Here is a 22,833-nt window from a genome sequence, read left to right as displayed (position 1 = left end):
GATTATGACCTGAGCCAAAATCAAGAGTCGGATGCTGAACTGACTAAGCCACCCAGGTGTCACAGTTAAAAAATTATTTTAAATATAATCCCCCTCAAATGGATTTTTAGCCTTTTAGAGTCTGTTCATTTTGCATACCCTGCAACACTACAGTGTCTGCTAGTGATAGGGAAGATAAACTTGGGGGCTATAAAAGACTCTAAGTCATGATGCCTTTTGGAGGTCTCCAACCTAGAGAGTACAGCTAAGTGACATCATCTGGACACATAAGCCACCCTCCACCCGTCCCCGGGGACTTCCCTTGCCTTCTTCCCCTTGTGGGTGGTGGTCTCTTATTGTCGCCTTTAGAAGGTCTCATGCTGTGAGATTTTTGGACCTAAGCAACCCTGTCAAAGCACCAGTCATACAAAGTTCCTTTTCATATTACTGTCACCTCATGGGCATGCTTTTATTCTTGCTTAACCCTGCAGTCCTTCAAAGTCACTATACTGAGGGTTCATCATAGAAAGAAGGTTGGACATGAAGAAGTAAGGAGGATGTGGAGCAAGAAAGAAAATGAAGTTAATGGAGGGCTTTTGAATGAGACTGTCCTAGGATATTTAACTTAATCCTTACAGCAAACCATATGGGGTGGGCTTTGTTACCATCTCATGGAAGAAAAATCTAAGGCTGTGAGAGCCCAAAGTGAGTCATCCAGACTCACAGGTGGGAAAATGGCAGAGCAGGGATTTGCGGGTAGAGTCAATCTTCCCAACACCCCACAACCTCTGGACTTTGACTTCTGTCTTTTAAATGGCTTCTTCCATTCTTCGTCTGATTGGCTATGCAGTTCTGTGGATGCCTGCTCTGCAGTTCTCAAACATCCATGGCTGAAGGCGTTTTAGAGATGTTTTAGCCTAAGCTGTGTCTTTGTGAGACCCATGAGAGGTACATCTATTTAATCCCTCTCGTGCCATTGCCTGCTTGATTTCTGGCTCTTGTTGAGACTCCATTGTCTGAAGACTGGGTTTCTCCTTGCCTCTCTCTCCAATTAATCTCATAAACTGGAAGAAAACTTCAGTCCCATGCTTTTCTTGCTTAGAAACCTTTGGAGGTCTTTGCTGTCTACTGAACTAGGTAAAACCCCTTAGAATTGCTTTCTTGGTCTTTAGCCTTAGACTCCCCATCAACTTGGCCTATTCTCATAGAATACCTGACTACATACATGTATCTGATCTTCCAGAAAGTCACCCAATTCCCTTTCCTTCTCTCCAAACCACAGGATATTTAAATGAGAAAGTGCTACAAAAGACTTTTGGTAAAACTGTGAAGATTTTAGAGTTGAATTGTAAACCCCCTAGTCTTTAGTGCTTCCTCTGGGGATTTATTTTTCAAGTAGAATTTTTTTTAAGTTTTAAATATTTATTTTTGACAGTGAGTGAGCATGAGCAGGGAGGAGCAGAGAGAGAGAGGGAGACACAGAATCCGAGGCAGGCTCCAGGCTCTGAGTTGTCAGCAATGAGCTCAATGTGAGGCTTGAACTCATGCACTGTGAGATTATGACCTGAGCTGAAGTAGAACACTCAACCGACTGAGCCACCCAGGGACCCCTCAAGTACAATTTCAAGCCCCATCTTGCCCATCTTTCTTGATATTCAGAATGTTGCTGTGGTTAAAACAAGTGCACTGCTTAAATTTTGCCTCTCTCATGGGATGTTTTGTGCTGAAGCTCTTTTGGCACCAGTTTACTCCCTTTGAAGTCTCTTTAAAGGCAGGGTCTGTGTTTAACTTAGTTTTGTGCCCTTTGTGGCATCTCCTTCTTGGCAATTAAGAATTAAAGGGTCCATAGCATACATGACATTTTTGTAAAGTTGCTAATTAAACTTAAAAGGTATTGAAATACAAGAGAAGACTGGGCTTAGGCTGTGATATTTCCTTAAGTAGCTTTAAACATTGTTCACTGAGCTTTAGTTTCCTCAAAAGCGAAATGCCAGTTCTACTACCTGCTCCATGTAAGTCATGAGGATAGTGTGAGGGTAAAATGGGATGGTGCGTGTGAAAGTGGTTTGCACACTCTGTGGTACCGCACTCCTATACAGCATTTTTAAGGGCTTCAGTGCAGGAAAGTGTAAGTTAAAGAAAGAGCTTTGGGGTGCTGTGTGCTGGTTGTGAAGACTGTTAGCCCCTGCAATTTATTTTTACATCTTGATTTGCTTTTCCATGGAGTTAAGGTCGTGCCTCCTGAGTTCGAGTCCTAACAATTTTGATGTTTATGCCTTGAGGTTATAGGCGGTGGCTCTATTATAAGCTTGTTAGAAGTTTTGTGGTAAGAGTTGTTAGAAATTAGATTGGTATTGAAATGCTTATTTAGAGTACTATACCCAGGACTGATCATGTATTTAATCCTGAAAGGGCTTTAAAATTGAAGAAGTGGTTGAGGCCACGAATTCACATCACTGAGGCTAATGGATTCTTTTCAACACAGGAGGTGAGACCCTCTTCATTGGAATGGCACTTCTAGTGAACTACACAGATCTGGATGTAGCAGTTCGTATCCAAGACACTGTGGCTCTTGTTCGTGTGCACATGGCTCAGGGCCTGGAGGTGGTGCTGCCTCCGCTGCCTGTTAGTCTCCACAGAATCTCTGTCTCCATCAATGGGATCAGCATTCGCTCACAAGGGTGAGGTGCACACTTCCATTAATTTTAGGTCTTTTCTATGGTCTAGTCTCAGTTGAGGAAGTCTAGTTTCGAGTTAGGTGTTCACTTTTCCCCCCTCCTTCTGAAGTTAGGGGATAAACACGTGGGACTTACACAATTTGAAGAAATCTTAGAGACCCTACATAGGAGGACTCATTCCCAAGATCAATCCAAGGGAAATGTTTGGCTTATTAGTCGTTGAGCAGAGAACTTTCTGGAACTAAGATGTCATGGCTTTTGGTTAAGGTGGGGGTGGGGTGAGCATCTCTCTGTGTTGGGAGAATATTCTGTGCTTTAGCTAATGTCTTTGATTAAATAAGACCCTTAAATAAGATTACAATAAGCGTCTGGGGCTTTGAATAAATGGCTTACAGTTATTGCCCAAGCCATGCTCCTGTCTCATTTGCCTTGAAGGCCCTGACCCCAGTATTTCTCCAGAAGTTCCCTTTCATTCCAGAAACTTGGCTAAATTGTATGGGCTGATGCCACCACCTGATACAGGCCAAACAAGATGTCCCACATGACATCTTCCCCCCACTGTGTCCTTTCTTCTCTGTGATGCAGTGGCATTGACAGTTGTCTCCCTCACTGCTCAGGCCTGTTCTTCTCCCCCCACCCCCCATCTGTCTTACTCCTTCCTTTCTCTCTTTCTAAAAACAGTTATTTTATATCAGTCTCCCCATTCTCTGCAGGGTTGACCTTCACATCCAGTACATCACAGAAGTTTTCAGCATTGAGCCTTGCCGTGGGTCTCTTCTGGGTGAGCGGTTCTCGTATCACTGATTCAGCAGGTCTACTCACTGGATATTCTGATTTTGTTCCTGGATTTGAACTGATGAGGCTAGCAATGGGACAGCAGGGAGAGGAGCTTTCCTTGTGCTCTGGGAATTGAGTGGCGTACTTAGAAGGGTGTGAAAACTTGGTGATTTGTTAGCCCAGTGAGCTCAGGAAAATAAAGAGTTTTCAGGACAAGAAGATGTGCCTGGTTTTATTTTTCTAGGGAAAAGAGGCTGAAGCATCCAATGGGTAGCACATCTCTAGAGGATATTAGAAAAAGTATAGCATCTTATGTTAGCCTTTTATATACTGCATGTGTAAGGAGAGGAGGAATGAGTCTGGTGTCCTCACTTTCCTCTAGGGATGCAGGTGAAGGACCCAGAAGTGTTTAGAAATGAAAATGCCAATATGGAAGATGTGACAACAAGATGGAGAAATCTAGAAAGCTATTTATTTTTAGAAAAAAATTAAAAACTGTATATTTGCATGTGAATACTCATTGTGATAGTATATTAAATAGCACTTTATCCTTTTTGAATATAGTAAAATCCTTTTACTGTTTGCCTAGGGCACTTGAATGGCTCAGTTGGTTGAGCATCTGACTTTGGCTCGGTCACAGTGTTGCAGTTTGTGAGTTCAAGCCCCATGTCGGGCACTGTGCTGACTGCCCAGAGCCTGGAATCTGCTTCAGATTCTGTGTTTCTCTCTCTGCCCCTCCCCCACTCATGCTCTGTCTCTGTCTCTCTCTTTCTCTCTTAAATGAATAAACTTTAAAATAAAAAGCTGCTTGCCTATACCACAGGTTTAGGTATAAAGTATCTTCAGTATCTTCATCCTGAAGATGGGGCTTGACAGTCCTTCAACTAGAGAGACAAAGTTTAGGAATATAGCAGCATATATTCCTAAATATATCATGAGCATATATCGGATCATGAGCATGTTTCAATATTTCATTGGTCCTTGATATGTTTGAACATGCATGCATGCGCCTACACATATACCTGTATAATATATGGACTATGGGAATATTATATAGAATAATATAGAAGTTAAGTATTAGACTTCAATAAATTTGATTTTTTTTAATCAGTGGGTAAGTTGAATATATACAGAATAAGCTGCATATACTCTGCATAATAACATACAGAATAATCTGGAACAATAAGATCACATGATAGATGACAAGAAGACTAGAGAATTTGACTTTCCATTAATTATACATGTACATATATTTTCTCCACATAATAATATATAGAACATTACAGACTAACATGTCTGATAACAGCAGATGACAAGAACACTTCAAGAAATTAGATTTTTATTAGTGTATAAGTTGATAGACGTGGCTTCTAGGATTTAGAAATATATTTGAATTTTTTTTTGTCTTAAATGTTATAAACATTCTTCACCTGTATAACAATTTATGTTGTTTTACTATTCTATGAATTTCAGTCTATCTAACTCCTGCCAAAATGATCACAAATTTAACATTGAAGGGGTGAGGTGAAATAGTTCAGGCTTCCCTAACACCCCATCTTCCACTTAGTTGTTCTGGGGTTAGGCAGGTGCTATGTATTCCTAGTTCTGAATATCAGGTTTAAGTTTTGTTTTCGGTTCATGCTTTAGGTGGAACCATCCTCAGCATCTCGGGAATAGGGTTCAGCAGGGACCCAGCTTTAGTTTGGGTGCTTGTGGGTAATCAGTCCTGTGACATCGTGAACTCAACAGAGACGGTCATCTGGTGTGAGACCCCGCCCACCGCCTTGCTGCCTGATGCAGGCGTTCCTGCTGTCCCAGCCCCTGTGGAAGTCTGGACTGGCAACGTGTCCTTTGCCCGAGGATGTCCACCAAGCCTGGTGGGGAAGGGCTTTGCCTTCATGTATGAACCAGGAGCAACACCAGTGGTCACAGCCATGCGAACAGAAATCACGAACAACAGCCTAAGGTTCTACGTGGAGGGAAATAACCTGTCCAACTCAGTGATCCTTCTGGGGGTCTTGAACTGTGTTCTTGAGACACAGTTTTTAAGGAACAACATGAGCCTGTCTGGGTGCTCCTTTCCTCTTCACCGTTTGGAGGCCGGAGTCTATCCTTTCCAAGTACGTCAAAAGCAGATGGGGTTTGCAAACATGTCTGCGGTGCCCCAGCAATTTGTGATGACACCTCGGATAACAGCTATCTTGCCGACACATGGGTCTGTTTGTGGCGGGACAGTACTCACAGTGAGGGGCCTGGCTCTCAACTCTAGGAAGAAGTCAGTGCAGGTTGACCTTTTGGGTCCTTTTACTTGTGTGATTTTGAGCTTGTGGGACCAGACAGTGCTCTGCCAGATTAACAGAGTGGGTGACCCGTTGCCTGATACTTCCTTCACCTTGAACATCACAGTCCTGGTCAATGGGCTACCCAGTGAGTGTCAAGGCAATTGCACTCTTTTCTTGCAGGAAGAGACAACTCCCATCGTGGATGCCTTGACCGCTAACATCAGTGGGTCTCTGACCATGGTGCTGATTAGGGGTCAGAAGTTGGGCATCACAGCAGATGAACCAATGGTGTTTGTGGATAATCACCTTCCCTGCATTGTAACTTCTTTTAATGCAAGCCATGTGTCATGCTGGATAAGTGACTTGACCCCAGGACTCCACTATGTTTCAGCTTTTCATACAAGAAATGGATATGCTTGTTTTGGTAATGTTTCCAGACACTTCTACATTTTGCCTCAAGTGTTTCATTACTTCCCCAAGAATTTCAGCATACATGGTGGAAGCCTCTTGACCATGAAGGGCACAGCTTTGAGAGGAGAGAACAGCACACTAGTCTACATTGGGCAGCAGGCCTGCCTGACAGTTAGCCTCAGCACCGAGCTCATCCAGTGCGTTGTTCCCGCAGGAAATGGCTCTGTTGCCCTGGTCGTGGAGGTAGATGGACTTTCATACCAGATGGGAGTCATTGGTTACAGCAGTGCCTTCACCCCAGAATTGCTCGCTCTTTCTCAGACTGATGACGTCTTAACCTTTGTAGTGGCCCAGGTCTCAGGAGCTGCAAACATTGACATCTTTATTGGCATGTCACCCTGTGTGGGTGTCTCTGGCAACCATACGATTCTCCAGTGTGTGGTCCCACCTCTTCCTGCTGGGAAGTACCCAGTCAGAGGTTATGACCGCATAAGAGGGGGGGCCTCATCTGTCCTGATGTTCACATCAACAGTCACTGTTTCGGCACTGACTGAGAACTTTGGTAAGTCCAACAAATAAGACAGACCTCTTTCTTTATAAGTGAATTAACAGCGACTGCTATTACTCTAAAATAGAGGAAACCAACCTCAATCTGAATGACAGAAGGAGAAAGAAGCCCAATTGGCCTCTTAACAGTCCTGGTGTCCTCCTTAAAACTTGTCTTTGTCACATTCCCTGTATGAGGCTTTGGTTTTTTCAGTCAAGGAATTTGTGCGTATTCTGTAAGTGTGATTTTATTTTAATTTGATTCATTAACCTGATTTAATTTGTATCTCAATACCTTTTGCAAGAGCTGAAAATTTGATCAGGTAGAACATTAGATACCTTCACCTGTTTTTACCCCTACCCCAGCAAAATAGGCCAGTTGCATACTATGGTTGCATTGGTTGAACTTTTTTCTCCACACACACACACACACACACACACACACACACACACATATATATGTATATATATGTATGTATGTGTATATATGTATGTATGTGTATATATATATGTATGTGTATATATANATATATATATATATATATATATACATACACACACATATACATACACACATATACGTGTATATATATACACATACTGAAATTAGCCTTGCCTTTTCTTCCAGTGATGGTTTTGGTTTCTGTTCACGTAAAACCTTTTTGCAGTTGAGATCGCTCAGATTTGACTGTGGTGCAGAAAGTACAGAGCAAATGATGAAATGATGGGAGCTGAATCTCCCATCTGATGAAGTGCTTACTAAGCCAGTTCTTAGAACAAATTTGTCTGGGCCCAGCTGCGTGGAATGTTACAGGGATTGGGATTTTGGTCCTGAGTCTGTAGTAATTTAGCTGGGTATGTTTCCTAAGCCTCAGCTTCCTCGTTGGATAAAGGGGTTTAGGCTGGATGCTCCTTAGTTCCCCTTTCTCCTCAGACTCCACAGTTTTTATGATGAGAGAGCAAGGCTGTGAAATGCACCCTTACAGCAAAGTCTTACTCTTGGATTTGTCAAGTGGCTGTAAGCATCTTGACATGAGGACAGTGGCCACTAGAACTCTGCCTCCATGTGGATTAGAGGCTGCCACATGTCTGAGAGTCCTGGTGACATTTACCTTTACTGGTTCTCATACTGACACAAAACATGGTGTTCGTTAACAACTGTCATACTTTTACCCATCAGAAACGGGTGCTATCACACAGTGCTGGCAGGAGGGTAAACTGCTACAGTCTTATTTTGGAGAGCAGTTTGGCAATATCCATCAAATCTAAAACCTTACTTTTCTTTTGACCTAGAAGTCCCACTTCTAGCAGTTTTCCACAGTTTCATTCAAATAAATGTACAGTTTATCAGCATTATTAATTGTCACAGGGGAGGAGAAATAAGGAACGTGTCAGTCAGTGGGAAAATTGCTAAAAAAATTGTGGCACAATCATATAATGGAGTTTTGTGTAGTTTGTTTACATGTACACATACTTGGAAAGATGTATCTGCTATATGTTTAAACAAGTTGTAGAAGAATATGGGTAGAAAGATTTCTATGTATAAAAATATATACACTTCAATTTTGGAATGATTCATGAGAAACCAAATATGGCTACCCCTGGGAAGTGAGCTAGGGGAACTTCTACTTTATTTGTATAGTCTTTTGTATAAAAAAATTTAAGAATAATAAATGAGCATTACTCTTCTATATAAAAGTTGTTACACTTTTATATGTTGTGGACTATGATTGGGATCTGGCAGAAGAAAGACTCTAGGCTCTGGAGAAGGAGCTTAGTGGCAAGGCACTAAATTCTTTATCTAAAGCCAGTTGTGTGAATTCTGGAGGGCGTAAAAGGAGGATGGGCAGCAAGAAAACATGGATTTGAATTTTGAGTTAAGTAAAGAAAAAGAGATTTGCCTCAGTGCTCATGAACTTCTTTTTAATTTTGAAGGCTTCCTGGGTGGAAGGCTTGTGCATGTGTCGGGAGCGGGATTTTCTCCAGGGAACATCTCAGCGGCTGTGTGTGGAGCTCCCTGCCAAGTCTTGGCTAATGCTACAGTGTCAGCCTTCAGCTGCTTGGTTCTGCCCCTGGATGGTCAGTAAAAATGCCACGTATTTTTTTTCAAAGAGTATATATAGAAATGATGTTCTTTGGTTAACCATTTCTGTAATTAATGCTGTCTTAACCCCTAAATTTTCTATGTGTCTCCGGGAAGAGGATTTCTTTACACCCCGTCTAAAAGGTTAGATGGGACTGCCTATTAAAATGCTTCACAATAACTTTTATCCTATTAATGGCAATGGAAAATTTATCACCTGTGTCCTTGATTGCAGTCACACGATGACGGAGGAAGTAATTCTGAGTTCTGAATGTTAGTTTCACTGATGGCCTTAGGCATCATAGAGAAAACAGTCTCTTGGTCTTGTTCTGAGATGGGATTGTTGAAAACACCTGCTTCCTGGAGGTACTAGTGTAGGGATTAGATCAGCAGGCTGGATAGCTCTGGCATATTTGCCTGGTATGCTCAGTTCTTGAATTCTTATTATAAGCAAAAGAGCCAACATTAACATTATCCTCTTATTCTGTAATGCCCAGGTATTGATTCAGTAGAACACCATCATCTCTCACTGCTTAAAGATTCACGGCCATCAAGTAAATTGTGGTACAGGAAGCTGTGTCTTTGTTAGAAAGAAAGGGGCAAAGCTTTAATAGTCCTGTGATGGGGCATTACAACACATGGTGTTTACCCACTGAGCTTCAGAAAAGAAGTCGAAGGAAAGAAATTGCCATTATCAGTGTAGGACCTGCTTAGGTGATTAACTTGTTTGCATTATCATAGATCTTGTGCCTGTGCACCTAGAAAGCATTTGCAAACATGCTTTCTGAATAGTGCTTTAAGATAGATTCCTAACTTAGGTGTCTACAACTTGAATGTGGTTGAAGGATTTACAGAGTAATCCAAGTATCACTGTATCTGAGCGTGGACAAAAATTCCCTGATGGGTAATTGATGATGGCAGTTTCCATGAGATTATCTCAGACCAGAAGGGGGAGGAGGAAGAGGATGGAGAGCGAGAAAGGAGGAGTAATGATCCTTGATTAAAATTCAAACTGGAAATTGAGTTCCCTGTTATCATATACACGAGCAGGGCATATGGAAGAGAGTTCTATTTCACTTAAGATTCCACACTGGAAACTTAAGGCACACTGGGAGCTGCATAGGTGGCTCAGTCAGCTGGGCGATGGACTCTTGATTTTGGCTCAGGCCATGATCTTGTGGTTCGTGGGATGGAGCCTCTGTGCTGACAGTGTAGAATCTGCTTGGGATTCTCTCTTTTTCTCTCTCTTTCTGTCCCCCACTTGTATGTGCGCATGTGCTCTTTTTCTCTCTCTCACAAAAATAAACAAAAATTTTTAAAAAGATACAGTGGAAGATTTGAGTTTAAGACATTGCCTGTGTCGTTCTCTACCTCCAGTGAGTAGACTAGTGTTGGAAAAGTCCATGTACAAAATTAATGCTTGATGAGAGAATAAACAAAGTAATTGGGAAATGGTGGAAACCGAAAACCAGGACTTCATGTTTCTAGCTTACAGTATTTAATTGATACAGCTACAGTCTTTTAAAAAGACTTTCATACACACACAGCTTAAATGAACTTTTAAAAACTCCTTGGTTTTATGTGAAGACAATTCATTTAGAGGTACAAAATGAAAATCACTGAAGTTTTGGGGTCAGATAAATTGTGGTGGTAGAGGTCTGATAACTTATAAGAGAAGAAGAATAGAAACTGTTTTATTTTAAAAGATTTGATTACTTTTTAGAAAAGGACTTCTCAAAATTCCTTGGTTTTTAAGAAAGGGAAACGAGTTGGAAGCTGTAACTCTGACCTTTGCCACTAGGTGTCACCAAACACTCACTGATTGTGCCAGAGCCTCTCATTTACTCTCGGGAAATGGATAATTGGAGTTATTTTCCTCTTGCGTAAAGAAAGAAAAAGTCTTTTTAAAGACTTTTAATTACAGTATCTAAAAATGGGGAGGAACTGAGGAAACCAACTCTATTGGTTTCTTACTTAAGATCCAGGATGGTATTCAAGAATTCTATCAACATCCTGAATCAGAGAAAACATTTTGAGTACAGTTTGTGTATTTTTTCCTAGCAGGTAGGTCTATGATGGACCTCAAATGATCCAGGAAAATGTGCCTCACAAATTGTTAGAAACTATTAATAATTACCCTACTTTCAGATAGGATTTCATATAACCAATTTAGTTAAGAATCTGTTCTATGGTGGTATGCCTGGCTGGCTCACTTGGTGGAGCATGGGATTCTTGATCTCCGGGTTGTGAGTTCAAGCCTCATGCTGGATGTTGAGATTACTTAACACTAAAATCTCTAAACAAAACAAAGAATCTGTTATATTTTAAAAAGTTTTTTTTTAATGTTTTATTTATTTCTAGGAGAGAGAGAGAGAGAGACAGCGTGAGCAGGGGAGGGTCAGAGAGAGAGGGAGTCACAGACTGAAACAGGCTCCAGGCTCTGAGCTGGCAGTCAGCACAGAGCCCGACGCGGGGCTCGAACCCACGAACCGCGAGATCATGACCCAAGCGAAAGTCGGACGCTTAACCGACTAAGCCACCCAGGCGCCCCTTAAAAAGTTTTTTAAGAGGACTGTTTCACCACAGCAACCTTCATATGTTTCTCCATTGCCATTGTCAGAGCAATCCATCCTTAAAGTTAACCAATGTCCCCTGTGCTCCTTTTTTTTTTTTTCAAACTTAATCAGCTGGGGGCCCTTCAGAATGCTGCATAATCTCAGACCTTCTAATCCAGTGGTTCTCAAGGATATTATTACTGAGAATTGGATTATTACTATTTAGACTATATTATAAATGTTGCTGAAGCAGCAGCATTACCTGGAAGTTTGTTAGAAATGCACAGTTTGGGGCCACCTGGTGAATCAAACTTTCCAACAAGTAAACATTGTGGTACTTCTTTTTTTTTTTTTTTAATTTTTAACATTTATTTTTAATAGGCAGAGGCAGGGCATGAGTAGGGGAAGGCAGAGAGAGAGGGAGACACAGAATCTGAAGCAGGCTCCAGTCTCTGAGCTGTCAGCACAGAGCCCAATGCAGGGCTAGAACCCACGGAGTGTGAGATCATAACTGAGCCGAAGTCGGACGCTTAACCGACTGAGCCACCCAGGCGCCCCGGTACTTCTCTTTTGAGCCCTCTCTGAATTCCTACCTTGTTCCCTAATTAGAAGCCTCAAGTTCTGGCTCTATTGGGTAGGATCATGAGATGCCTGTGTATAATCTGACAGTGTTTGTTTTGACAATTGCACCGCTGTCTTGCTGGTTTGTAATCTTACTGTTACCAGTTATTCCAAGGTGCTTTTTTTCTTTTTTTTCCCTTTCTTCCTGACATGGTTGTACACAGCTGGACGTTACTCATCTTATATTTACATGAGTTTTATTTTTTCTTCTGTGGTTACAGCCTTACTATTTTCATTCTGTTTTTTGTTTATTTCTGTAATTTCTCTAATTTACTAAGGTCACTTTGAATTCCGACCCATGCTCTGAGTTTTATTCCTTAGTGTGATTCTGCACACTAAAGAAAGTGATGTTTCTCATTCCAGCTTGCGGATGACAACCTAGAACTCAAACTTTCCTAATTATTGTTTTGCTTGCCAACGTGTTTGCTTTCATCAGTGGGGCAGGGGCAGTGAAGGTGGGGCTCTCAGGAAATGCTTTTTGCTGCCTTTGGTGTCCTCTGTGTTTACCTTTCTTCCCAAACCACACTTCTAACGAAGAAGAATTTTACTTTTTCATATAATGGGTGGCTAAAACATCTCACTCAATGAAACTAATACTTCATATTTAAAAAAAAAACTCAGCAAACTAAGAACTGATGGGGGTGGGAGGGAGGGGAAGGGGGGTGATGGGCATGGAGGAGGGCACTTGTGGGGATGAGCACTGGGTGTTATATGGAAACCAACTTGACAATAAGCTATTAAAAAAATAAAAAGCTCAGCAAGATCTTTGATGTTCCTCTTTCTTGCATTCACACCTTGAATTATATGGCATGACTTCTTCATGGAAACTCTAATTTTTCCATGAGGCATGAACAGCTAAAGTGATTAACGTCACTTAATTCACCTTGTCAATTTGCATCCACCTAATCACCCAAAATGAGTTCATTATTTTATAGGTGTTGAGCCTATATTTGCCCTAGGACTTTACTAACTGGGAAGTTCTAATGTTTTGTCCACTCACAGGAGAGTCCTCCTGTCAGCTGATTTAATTGTAATTAATTGCAAATACACAGAACCTACTATGAGTCTGGTGCTTTGGTATGTACCAGCAACAATAATAATATTTGCATGGAATTGAACAACTACAAACATTCTTACATGTGCTTAATTTCATGTACCCCTTGCTGGATGCAGCACTGTGACATAGGCAGGGCAGCTTGGGTTCAAGCCCATGGTCTCTGGTAATACTTATTGCATACTTGCATTTGGGGGGTTTTTTGCTGCAGAGGTAGAAAGCTAGAGAGATTTTTCTTTTAGTTCTTTTTCACTGTATTAAGGTTTTCAAATACAGCTGCTCCAAAACTATCTCATGTAAAGACTTATTTTCCTCTTTAAGGCTATTTATATGCAGGTCTATTTTGTTGATGCTTTGTATGTTGTATCTCATGCCCAAGAAAGAAATAGCTTAAGGGCCACAGGGCTTCAAAGAATTGCTTTTATTCCTTATAAAACATTAATAGTAAAAATTAAGAACTTCAGTTAATCAAGAAATCCCACCACGAGAATGCAAAGGCTAGCCATAAACTTGGAGAAGGTATTCGTAACCATAGTACCTTCTAGGATTAGTACCGAAAATACATAAAGAACACAAATCAATAAGAAAAAGACAAACATTCCAGTATAAAAAAGGGCAAATGATATAAATAGGAGTTCTTACTAAACATATAAAAAGTTGTGTGACTTAAAAAGTAATGATGCAAATGCAAATTAACATAGTAATGCTATGCCATTGTATTTGTACTGGACTGGCCAAAATTAAGAGTCTGATATTCCCAAGTGGTGGTATTATGTGGCATAATGGAAACTCACTAATATAGCTGGTAGGAGTACAAAATGGCACAGGCACTTTGAAAATAATATGGCACTATCTTGTAAAGTTGAACTTGTACCTGCCTTATGAACAGGCAGTTTTCTTTAAGGCACATACCGTAGAGGAAACTTAGTATGTGTTTGTAGTAGCAAAAGCTGGGAAATACTCAGAAATCCATTGGTAGGAGAATAATACACTGTAGTACTTTCACACAGGCCATACATAACAGTATTGAAAATGTGTTCTCATGTTTCATGTGATAATATGGAATCTGATAAATCTTGGAAATATTGAGTGGAAAAAAGCAGGTGCAAAAACATGTCCTGTATTGTATAAAATTCAAAAACAAGTAAAACTCAACAATCTCTCATTTACAAAAACAAAGCCACATGAGAAAGCAATTTAAAAAATGCAAATGGCTGTTTCCGAGGATGAGGAAGATGATGGTCTTGATGGAGACACATAGATTCAAGGGCTTCACAACTATTTTAGACCTTATGTTGTCTTGTAGATTCATGAGTTTTTAATTTTTAAAAAATCTTTATTTTTGAGAGGGAGAGAGACCGTGTGTGTGGGAGGGGCAGAGAGAGAGGGAGACGCAGAATGTGAAGCAGGCTCCTGGCTCTGAGCTGTCAGCACAGAGCCTGATGCGGGGCTCGAACCCTCAAACCATGAGGGCATGAACTGAGCCAAAGTCAAGAGTCGGATGCTTAACCAACTGAGCCCCAAGCGCCCCCATATGAGTTTTTCTTATGATGATTCATATTTTACAAAAATGTAGCTTATATTCTTCTGTAGGTAATTTTGTACATACAGTGCATTTTTTTTAATGTTAATTTTTGAGAGACAGCACGAGCTGGGGAGGGACAAAGAGAGAGACAGAAACACAATATGGAGCAGGACATGGGGCTCGAACTCATGAACCATGAGATCATGACCTGAGCCTAAGTCAGTCGCTTAACCAATTGAGCCATCCAGGTGCCAACATATAGTGCATTTTTAAGAAAAGTAAACTGATAACTTAGTTTTCCTATTGGTCAAGGGACATGTGAAGTGTATTCATGTGACAGTGTGAGGCCTTCAGATCTTTTTGTGGTTACTACCTAACCTAATGGTTTTTCCTGCAGTGTCCTTAGCTTTCCTGTGTGACCTGAAACATGAGGAAGAGAGCTGTGAAGCCTCCAGCTGCACCTATGTGCAGTGTGATTTGACTGTCACTGTGGGGACAGAGAGACTGCCCCAATCATGGCCTTACCTCTACATTTGTGAAGAAAGTCCCCAATGTCTCTTGGCACCAGATCATTGGACAGAGTCAGCGTTTCCACGGTTCTCAGGCCTTTTCATCAGGTAACTCTGTCCTCTCCCTCCCTGACCTTCCCCACAAATGCATGGCCAACGGACAGATGGAACCATCCGGAGCTGCAGGCTGGATGGACATGGCCTCCAGGGCCTACCACTCTTGTTCAAGGGACCGTTCCATTGTGGATTCCAGCCAGCCTGCATATCAAAGCATCTCCTGTCTTTTCAAGTGCTCCAGAGAACATCTGAAAAATCTGCCCAGTAAACAGCTCGCTTTGTTCTTGCTCAGATTTTAATATTTATCTTCCGATCCAAAGCAACATCTGGTGAATGCCAATGGGGAAAAAGATTAGACATTATGAAAAACAGAAGGCTCTTTTCCCCTTTCCTTTTTCTTTTCTTTCCAAACAGATTCACAAGTATGAAAAAAAGTCATAGAGAAATCCAGCAGATTGCACAATGTTTATTCAAAAGAAGGGGGGATGTGCAGGCAGAATTACTGTAGATCTAGGATTTAGAAGCCATAAGCTTATAAAGAATTTTTGAACTTAAAAAACAAAGAAATAGCACCAGTTTCCAGGTAAAGACCCCTTTTCTAAGCAAATTGAAGGAAAAAGTGTGATCATGTTGGTGACTCAGGACAGCCTAATTTCCACTAGTCATTCTTTTTCCATGCAGCATGTTATTTCCCTGCACATGAGTATTACCCTGAGCTCTTCTTGATTTCTTATCAAGATACAGTGCTTATACCTGATGGTTTAACAAAGACCTATTTTCCTGTTCAAAAATAAAACTAAATAAGGTTGATAACCCAGAATGAAAGAGATCATGAGCCTTTTTCATGGCATTCTGACGTTGTGATGTCCTAAGACAGCCTGTGTTTTAGTTCAAGTTCATCAGAGGAAGAGAGGAAACTCCTGGTCTGATTGCTTTCTAGAAAGTGAGAAGAACCCTGTTTAGATCATATAGGAAACAAAGTACTGGAGGTTGCACTCAGGTGGGACTGGATTTCAGGACTCAGAAATGCTGGATACCCAGCAGCACGTCTCAGGTCCTGGCTCCAATTCACCAACTTCCCAGAGTTCTCCTTTGAGGTACTTCTATCTCCTTCTCTACTGCAGGAAGTCTCTGAGGGAACTGAGCCTTAGGCCCTGTTAAAAGTTATGCCCTTCCTATTGATATATTTGGCAATATGCACTGAGAGCCTTATAATTTTTCACTTGCTGTGTTCCAGTAATTTCACTTCTAGGATTTTTAAGGAAGCAGTTAGAAAAATGTAATACTTATGAAAAACTACATTTTTTGAAGTTTTAGTTATAACAAAAAAATGGGAATGAAGTGTTTAATAGTAAAGAATGAATCCAAATACTAATATGCTAAGACACCTTTAAAGATCATGAAGCAGAATATTTAACTGGAGAGGGAGATGCCTACAATATGTTGGGAACTAAAAAGTACAGGTCAGAAAATAGTATATCAATTTAATCTTAAAGGTATATGTAGTATATGTGTTTATACATGCATATAACAGGTGATTAGAAAAAAGACTGGAAGGGTGTAGTCTGAAATGCTGTGTGCCTGCCCTAGGTGGTTGGAGTATTACTTATGTTTATTGAGATTTATGGGTTGTTTTTTTTCAGTGAACATGTACTAATTTAATAACCAGAAAACACATAAGTATCAGAGGCTAGAAAGACACGAGTAGGGTAAAAAGGAAAGAAAGTTCTGTACATGAGCTTGGGGAGGTTTTTAAGGTCTTGGAGGCCAAAGTACAGAGATTAGAGTTTAGATTCTATTCTCAGGACACATTAACACACAGTCCAGCCTTGGTAGTGTCAGGACTGGAACCCAAGCCTCTGAATGACAGTAAACTTGGCCTGATGCTATGCTCTCAGCATCAGTGATGAGAGCCTGGGCTGAAGTTCAATGATATTCTAGAACCACCGGAAGCAATTTCAGGTGAAGTGAGGGAGACACAAACACTGCAATTGTTTTGTTGCCTGTCCTAGGGAGCGTATGCAAGATTACCTGCTTACTTTGGGATCTGATCAGACCAACTGAAAGAGCCATAGACTAGAAGTCTGGAAATTAGGTTCTAGAAATCTCTTTGACACCATTGGGACCAAAACTGTTTGTCTCATTTCTTAAAATAGATATTTGTGTGTGCCTGTATCTGCATGCACATGTTATGTTGTCTACATCTATGTATGTCTATAATATACACACACTTATATTCATATGTGGGCAATTGTACTACTTAATTGATAGAATTATTGTGGAAGAAAATATGGAATAGTAGCTGTTAGGAAACTTTGAAATTTTGTAAATGTTAGTCTATTTTGTTCTAAGTTCAGCTTTGAGAGCAAGTGAGGGGAGGGAGAGAGAGAGAAAGAATCCCAAGCAGAATCTGCCTTCTCAGCGTGGATCCTGATACAGGGCTTGAACTCATGAACCGTGAGATCATGACCTGAGCTGAAATCAGACACTTAACCAACTGATCTATCTAGGTGCCCCCAATGGTCTATTTTTGATATCCTGGTGTCTCTGCTAATTTTGATGACGGATATTTAATGAAAAATAATCTCTAGTGGGGGGGATAACAAGAGAAAAATACAAAAAGATACAAAAAGAAATATGATCTAAAGCTTGTTAAAAAAAAAAAAGTCTAAGCTAATAGAAAGTGGTCTTAGGGGCACCTGGGTGGCTCAGTGGGTTGAGTGGCTGACTTTGGCTCAGGTCGTGATCTCATGGTTTGTAAGTTTGAGCCCTGCATCGGGCCCCATGCTGACAGCTCAAAGTGTGCAGCTGGTGTCAGATTGTGTCTTCTTCTCTCTTTGCTGTTTCCTTGCTTGCATTCTGTCTCTTTCTCTCTGAAAAAAATAAACATTAAAAAAATGATTTTAACTCAGAGAAATAAGAACATGATTAGGGTAGACCGTGCATTACCACTGGTGAATGAGAGGGGAGCTGGGTGATTTACTCCATTTTATTCCAGTCTTTGCTGATGAAGATGCTAGAAAGGGCAGAAGAAGCCTCAATGTAGGGTAGAAGCTCAAGACCAAAAAAAAAAAAAAGGTTGTATAGGAAATTAGTCACTCCTTTCCTTGAGTTCAAGTTTATATGTCAGATCATATACATCACTGAGTACAAATTACTTCCTTGTAGAATTGAGGATCTGCTGCTGGTAGTGAAGATGAGAGGGGACCACACAACAGATAGGGGAGATGGGCCAATACCCTTTCCCTAAAAAGGGTAAAAGGGGATTCTGGAAATTTAGACAACTAAGCTTGTGTGATCCCTGACAAAATTCTAGAATGAATTATTAATCATATTGTTTGTGAGCCTTCAGAAATAGAAGTACAGATCTCCCTCAACTTAACCATGGGGTTATGACCCAATAAAGCCATCATAGATTGAAAATAATCTAAGTTGAAAATGCATTTAATACATTTAACCTACGGAATATCATAACTTATTCTAGTCTACCTTAAACAGCTCAGAACACTTGTATTAGCCTACAGTTGGGCAAAATCACCTACCACGAAGCCCATTTTATAATAAAGTGTTGAATCTGTCCTGTAGTTAATCAGCTGCTAAAGCATGAAAAACAGAATGGCTGTATGGGGACAGGATGGCTGTAAGTGTGTCGGCTGCTTATCTTTGTGATTGTGTGGCTGGCTGGGAGCTGCTGCTGCCTAGCATCATGAGACAGGATTTTACCACATGTCTCTAGTCCAGGAAAAGATCCAAATTCAAAATTTTAAACACAGTGTCTACTAACTGTGTATTGCTTTCAAACTATCATAGAGTCAAAAAATCACAAGTCACACCTTTGTAACTCCAGGACTATCTGTAGCTATCTGGATATTGATTCATAATGAATATGATGGGGTGGCAAACCATATTTATTTCCTTTATGATGTATTTGTACATGATTTCTGATGGAAATAGGGAGAGTTTCTCCAAGTATTTCAACATCTCCAACCTCTGCCCTGAGTAGCAAAAGAAAGGTTCTAGCTGCAAAGCTGAATGGCCTGACATACTGACTTTGAAGTCATGTGTTTTATTTGAAAACCCATGTGAACTTTACCACGTTTCCATATTTGTCTAAATATTACATAGCATTTTAATTTAAAAGTTATATAACTTTTCTGAATCTTTGAGAACAAGTGACACTTCAGGAGCAAATGCTGTATTTACACTGTGGCTCCGACTACCCCTGAATGACAGCTCAGCTAAATGGATTTGGAGTTACAAGACAGGCTCCAGGTTCAAAATGCATTTGAGCAATGGGTCCAAATCAGAGAGAAGACATGTAACAATAATGAATGTCAGTTCCCACATTTACATTTCAACAATAATATCGCCAACACCGCTACCACCAAAAACTATAATAAGAGTTACCTTTCTCAAACACTGAGTGCTGGATCCTTTGCAAATCATTTTGTAGGCTGCATTTTACCCCATTCCCCCTCAGCGCCTCTATAAATTAGGTACCTGATGATGATAACTCCATTTTATAAACATGGGAACAAAAGCTTAGAGACTAATGTCCTCACAATGTCCTAGAGATGGTAAATATCTGCTTGGGGATTCAAATCTAGCTGGTTTGCTTCCAAGCCTAACCTCTGCATACCAGTGCTTCTCAGGAAGTCACATGAACAAATGCAACATGGTGAAATCCTCAGGTAGTTGTGGATCCAAGACTTTGAGTTTAACACTGCCTTAATGTAAGCGTGGGGCTAGAAAACAAGCACAGTGTTAGATGCCATGGGAGGCAGGGCTCAGATAAGCACAGACCACAGCCCCAGTGGTTAACTCAAACTATGGGTTTGGGCCTCATGATGTCAAAATATGGACCATCTAGAGTAGGTCCAGAGCATGGTGGGTATGGAAGTCATGACTTGGGTGAATGTGAAGCTGGCAATATTTTACTGTGAAGAAGGGAAGACTGAGTAGATATGGTAGTTATCCTTTTCATTATTTCTAGCAAATTGTGGAAGAAACCATGTTGACATTGATTTGAGAAAACAGGCTCCAGTTTGACATGACTTACAGTTTCTCAGGCAGTGGCTTGCTCTTTCCATGACCCTTCCTGGTCTTCCCTTCTTCCCATGAAGAAGACAGATCCTTCTTCACGCTGATGTTTAAACAGCATCTCAAAACTTGAGAGTACTGCTCTAAGAGGCAGGACACCTGAGTTCTCATCTTGGCGCTGCCGTACTGTTAGGTTTGGCTTTTTGTGAATCTCCTGATCTGTGTGGCTTATGTTCTTTATGCCTCTCTCTACTTTACTGGCCAAAATGAGATCATACAAATGAAATTGTTGAAAAGTATAAGACATCGTGCATTATTGTTACTAATACTCTTTGAGTTAGTTGCAACAATGCCTAAAGCCAGGATTATTGTTGAATAAATGTCACACCTGTTGGGGACAATCGCCTGCAATAACCATGCTTTCACCTCCTCTAGACGGCATATTTTTAGGCTTTCTGCAACGCTACACTGCTGTTTTTCATTTTAAATCCAGTCTGGCTTCTCTCCTTAAAGCAAGAGGACTTTTAAAGCGAGTGGCTGGTAGTATAACTGGCACATATATCGAATCTCCTTAGTCTGGGCTGTTAAGTAAGTTTAATTAATTTACTAAGTTAATGTTCCACTGCTAGCAACAGAGCCTCATTGCCATCAGCTGGGGAGAGGGAATTGAAAGCCTAAATGAGCTCATTTTTTCACAGTTGGAATTAGGGACCAGTTAGCCAGTTGTGTGGGTTTTCCAATTTCTCCATCTGCCCTGGGGGGATTCAGGCAATTCACTCCCCCAACACTAAGTGTGAGTAAGAACAGAAAGAGGAAAGGGGAAAAGAAGAAGAAGAAAAAAACAAAAAACACCTCTGCCCAACATTTGCTTCCATTTTTGGCAGTGGAAGTATTGTGTGCACATTGCTTGTTAAGTTGGGCTTTGGAAAAGCTTTTGCTAATGTTCCTAATAGATTCGGAAAAGAGAAAGGCCTCAGTGAAAGATATTTACCATGTGCATTTTCATTGCAGGGTGTGCAGATAAAACGAAAACAAATAAACAATAAAAGAATGGAAACAAAATTACAGAAATTTGCAAAATTTGACAAATGGTGGCCTGTAGTTGCCACAAGCTAATGGCTTGCAATGATTAATAAGAGTAAAAATAATTGCATTTCATTAAGATTGATGACACCCCATTTAACCTCCCCTCTCGTTTCAGCCCTAAAGTGGAAAGAGATGAAGTTCTCATCTATAATAGCTCCTGTAACATTACCATGGAAACTGAGGCAAAGATGGAGTGTGAGACGCCTAATCAGCCAATTACCGCCAAGATTACTGAGATATGGAAAAGCCGGGGCCAGAACACTCAGGTATAATCAAATCTCTTTTACAGACTGATTCAAACAGCTCAAATTAAATTTGTAATATTGTGTACATTAAAAAAACAATTTAGTCCAAATGGCAGCGATATATAATATTAAATGCTCTCAAACTTTGAGAAGCTGGTCTAATGCACAACATCTGAATTCGTAGTTAACTATGGTTAATCATATATTTTCTCAAAAATAAATGAGTGCTGCCTGGGCTCTTTTAAAGCAAATTCTGAACAGATAATCTCCTCAGCATTTTGTCCTGCTCTCTGCATGCATGTTTGAAAGGGGTTCTCTGTGGTTTATTTCTTCATGAAATAAATGGCCCTCAGTTTCACCAGGCCCTTCTGGAAGGTTTCCAAATCACTCAGCCATCCTCAGTTGGTGGGATGGCAATGTCTGCTGGTCCATCCGGTTCATCTGTTCCGTGGAGATCAGAGTGGAAGCTTCAGCTTCTGAGGTGATTACATGGAAATTAGAACTGGAAAGCACTGTGGGGGCATTTGGTCTAGCCTCTTTACCTTAATTTATCTGTTTTGAAATCATCCAAACCATTCTTCCAAATGGCCCCTCTAAGAATGTGTTAAGAGTCCCCACCAAGGGGGAGACAGAGTGTCCACAGGCTCCCCAGGGAGTTTTTGAGAGTTGAAGTCAGAGGCTGAGGGCTCTTTGGAAATAGATAATCTTTTACAATTCTCTGGGCTTCTCACGATACACAGATAAAAAAAAATGATATTTATTGAACACCTACTCCCTTAGGTGCCTTTTTCATTATGAAAGCAATTCTTAGATTTTCCTTTTTGTCTCTTTGATTTGGAAGAAACATTTATGGAGTTCCTATTATGTGCCACATACTACATGAGATTGTCTATCGAAATCTGCTTCAGTTAAACCTTCCCAATCCCAAACTATTCTTCCTGAGTTTGTAGGCATAGCTCTTTGTTGTTGTTGTTGTTTTAATGTTTATTTGTTTTGAGAGAGAGTGCTTAAGTGGGGGGGGGAGGGGCAGGCATAGAGAGAGGGAGAGAGAGAATCCTCAACAGGCTCCATGCTATCAGCTCTGAGCCCGACCCTGGGCTCGAACTCACAAACCGTGAGATCATGGGGAGAGGCAAGTTGTTCAGTGCATAAGCGTGGGCTCTGGAGCTAGACTTGGGGGGGGTTTGAACATATCACTTGCCACCTGGTGGACTTCAGACAAGTTGATTAACTCCTCTGTGCTTCAGTTTTCTCATCTATAAAGTGGGGAGAATAATAGTACCCACCTAACTGGACTGGTTGGAGGTTCGTATCCTAACATGTGAGCCCCTGTAGCCGCTCCTCCCACCTGACACATGTCCAGTGTTAGCTGTTACTGGTGTGTT

At 40.8% G+C, this 22,833-nt stretch overlaps 1 protein-coding gene across 1 annotated transcript in view; it reads left to right on the top strand.

The window, feature by feature from the left end:
• Positions 1-22,833, top strand: part of PKHD1 (PKHD1 ciliary IPT domain containing fibrocystin/polyductin) — a 487,578-nt gene that overhangs the window by 85,069 nt on the left and 379,676 nt on the right. The window contains exons 29-34 of the mRNA XM_077752866.1: positions 2,465-2,660; positions 3,371-3,438; positions 5,082-6,689; positions 8,609-8,752; positions 14,909-15,128; positions 21,319-21,469. Coding sequence (XP_077608992.1) covers positions 2,465-2,660; positions 3,371-3,438; positions 5,082-6,689; positions 8,609-8,752; positions 14,909-15,128; positions 21,319-21,469 — 2,387 coding nt within the window. The remainder of the gene's footprint in view (positions 1-2,464; positions 2,661-3,370; positions 3,439-5,081; positions 6,690-8,608; positions 8,753-14,908; positions 15,129-21,318; positions 21,470-22,833) is intronic.

Source organism: Crocuta crocuta, unplaced genomic scaffold (assembly GCF_008692635.1).
Source record: "Crocuta crocuta isolate KB4526 unplaced genomic scaffold, BGI_CrCroc_1.0 scaffold291, whole genome shotgun sequence".
NCBI lineage: Eukaryota > Metazoa > Chordata > Mammalia > Carnivora > Hyaenidae > Crocuta > Crocuta crocuta.
This window is presented reverse-complemented; position numbering and strand designations above follow the sequence as displayed.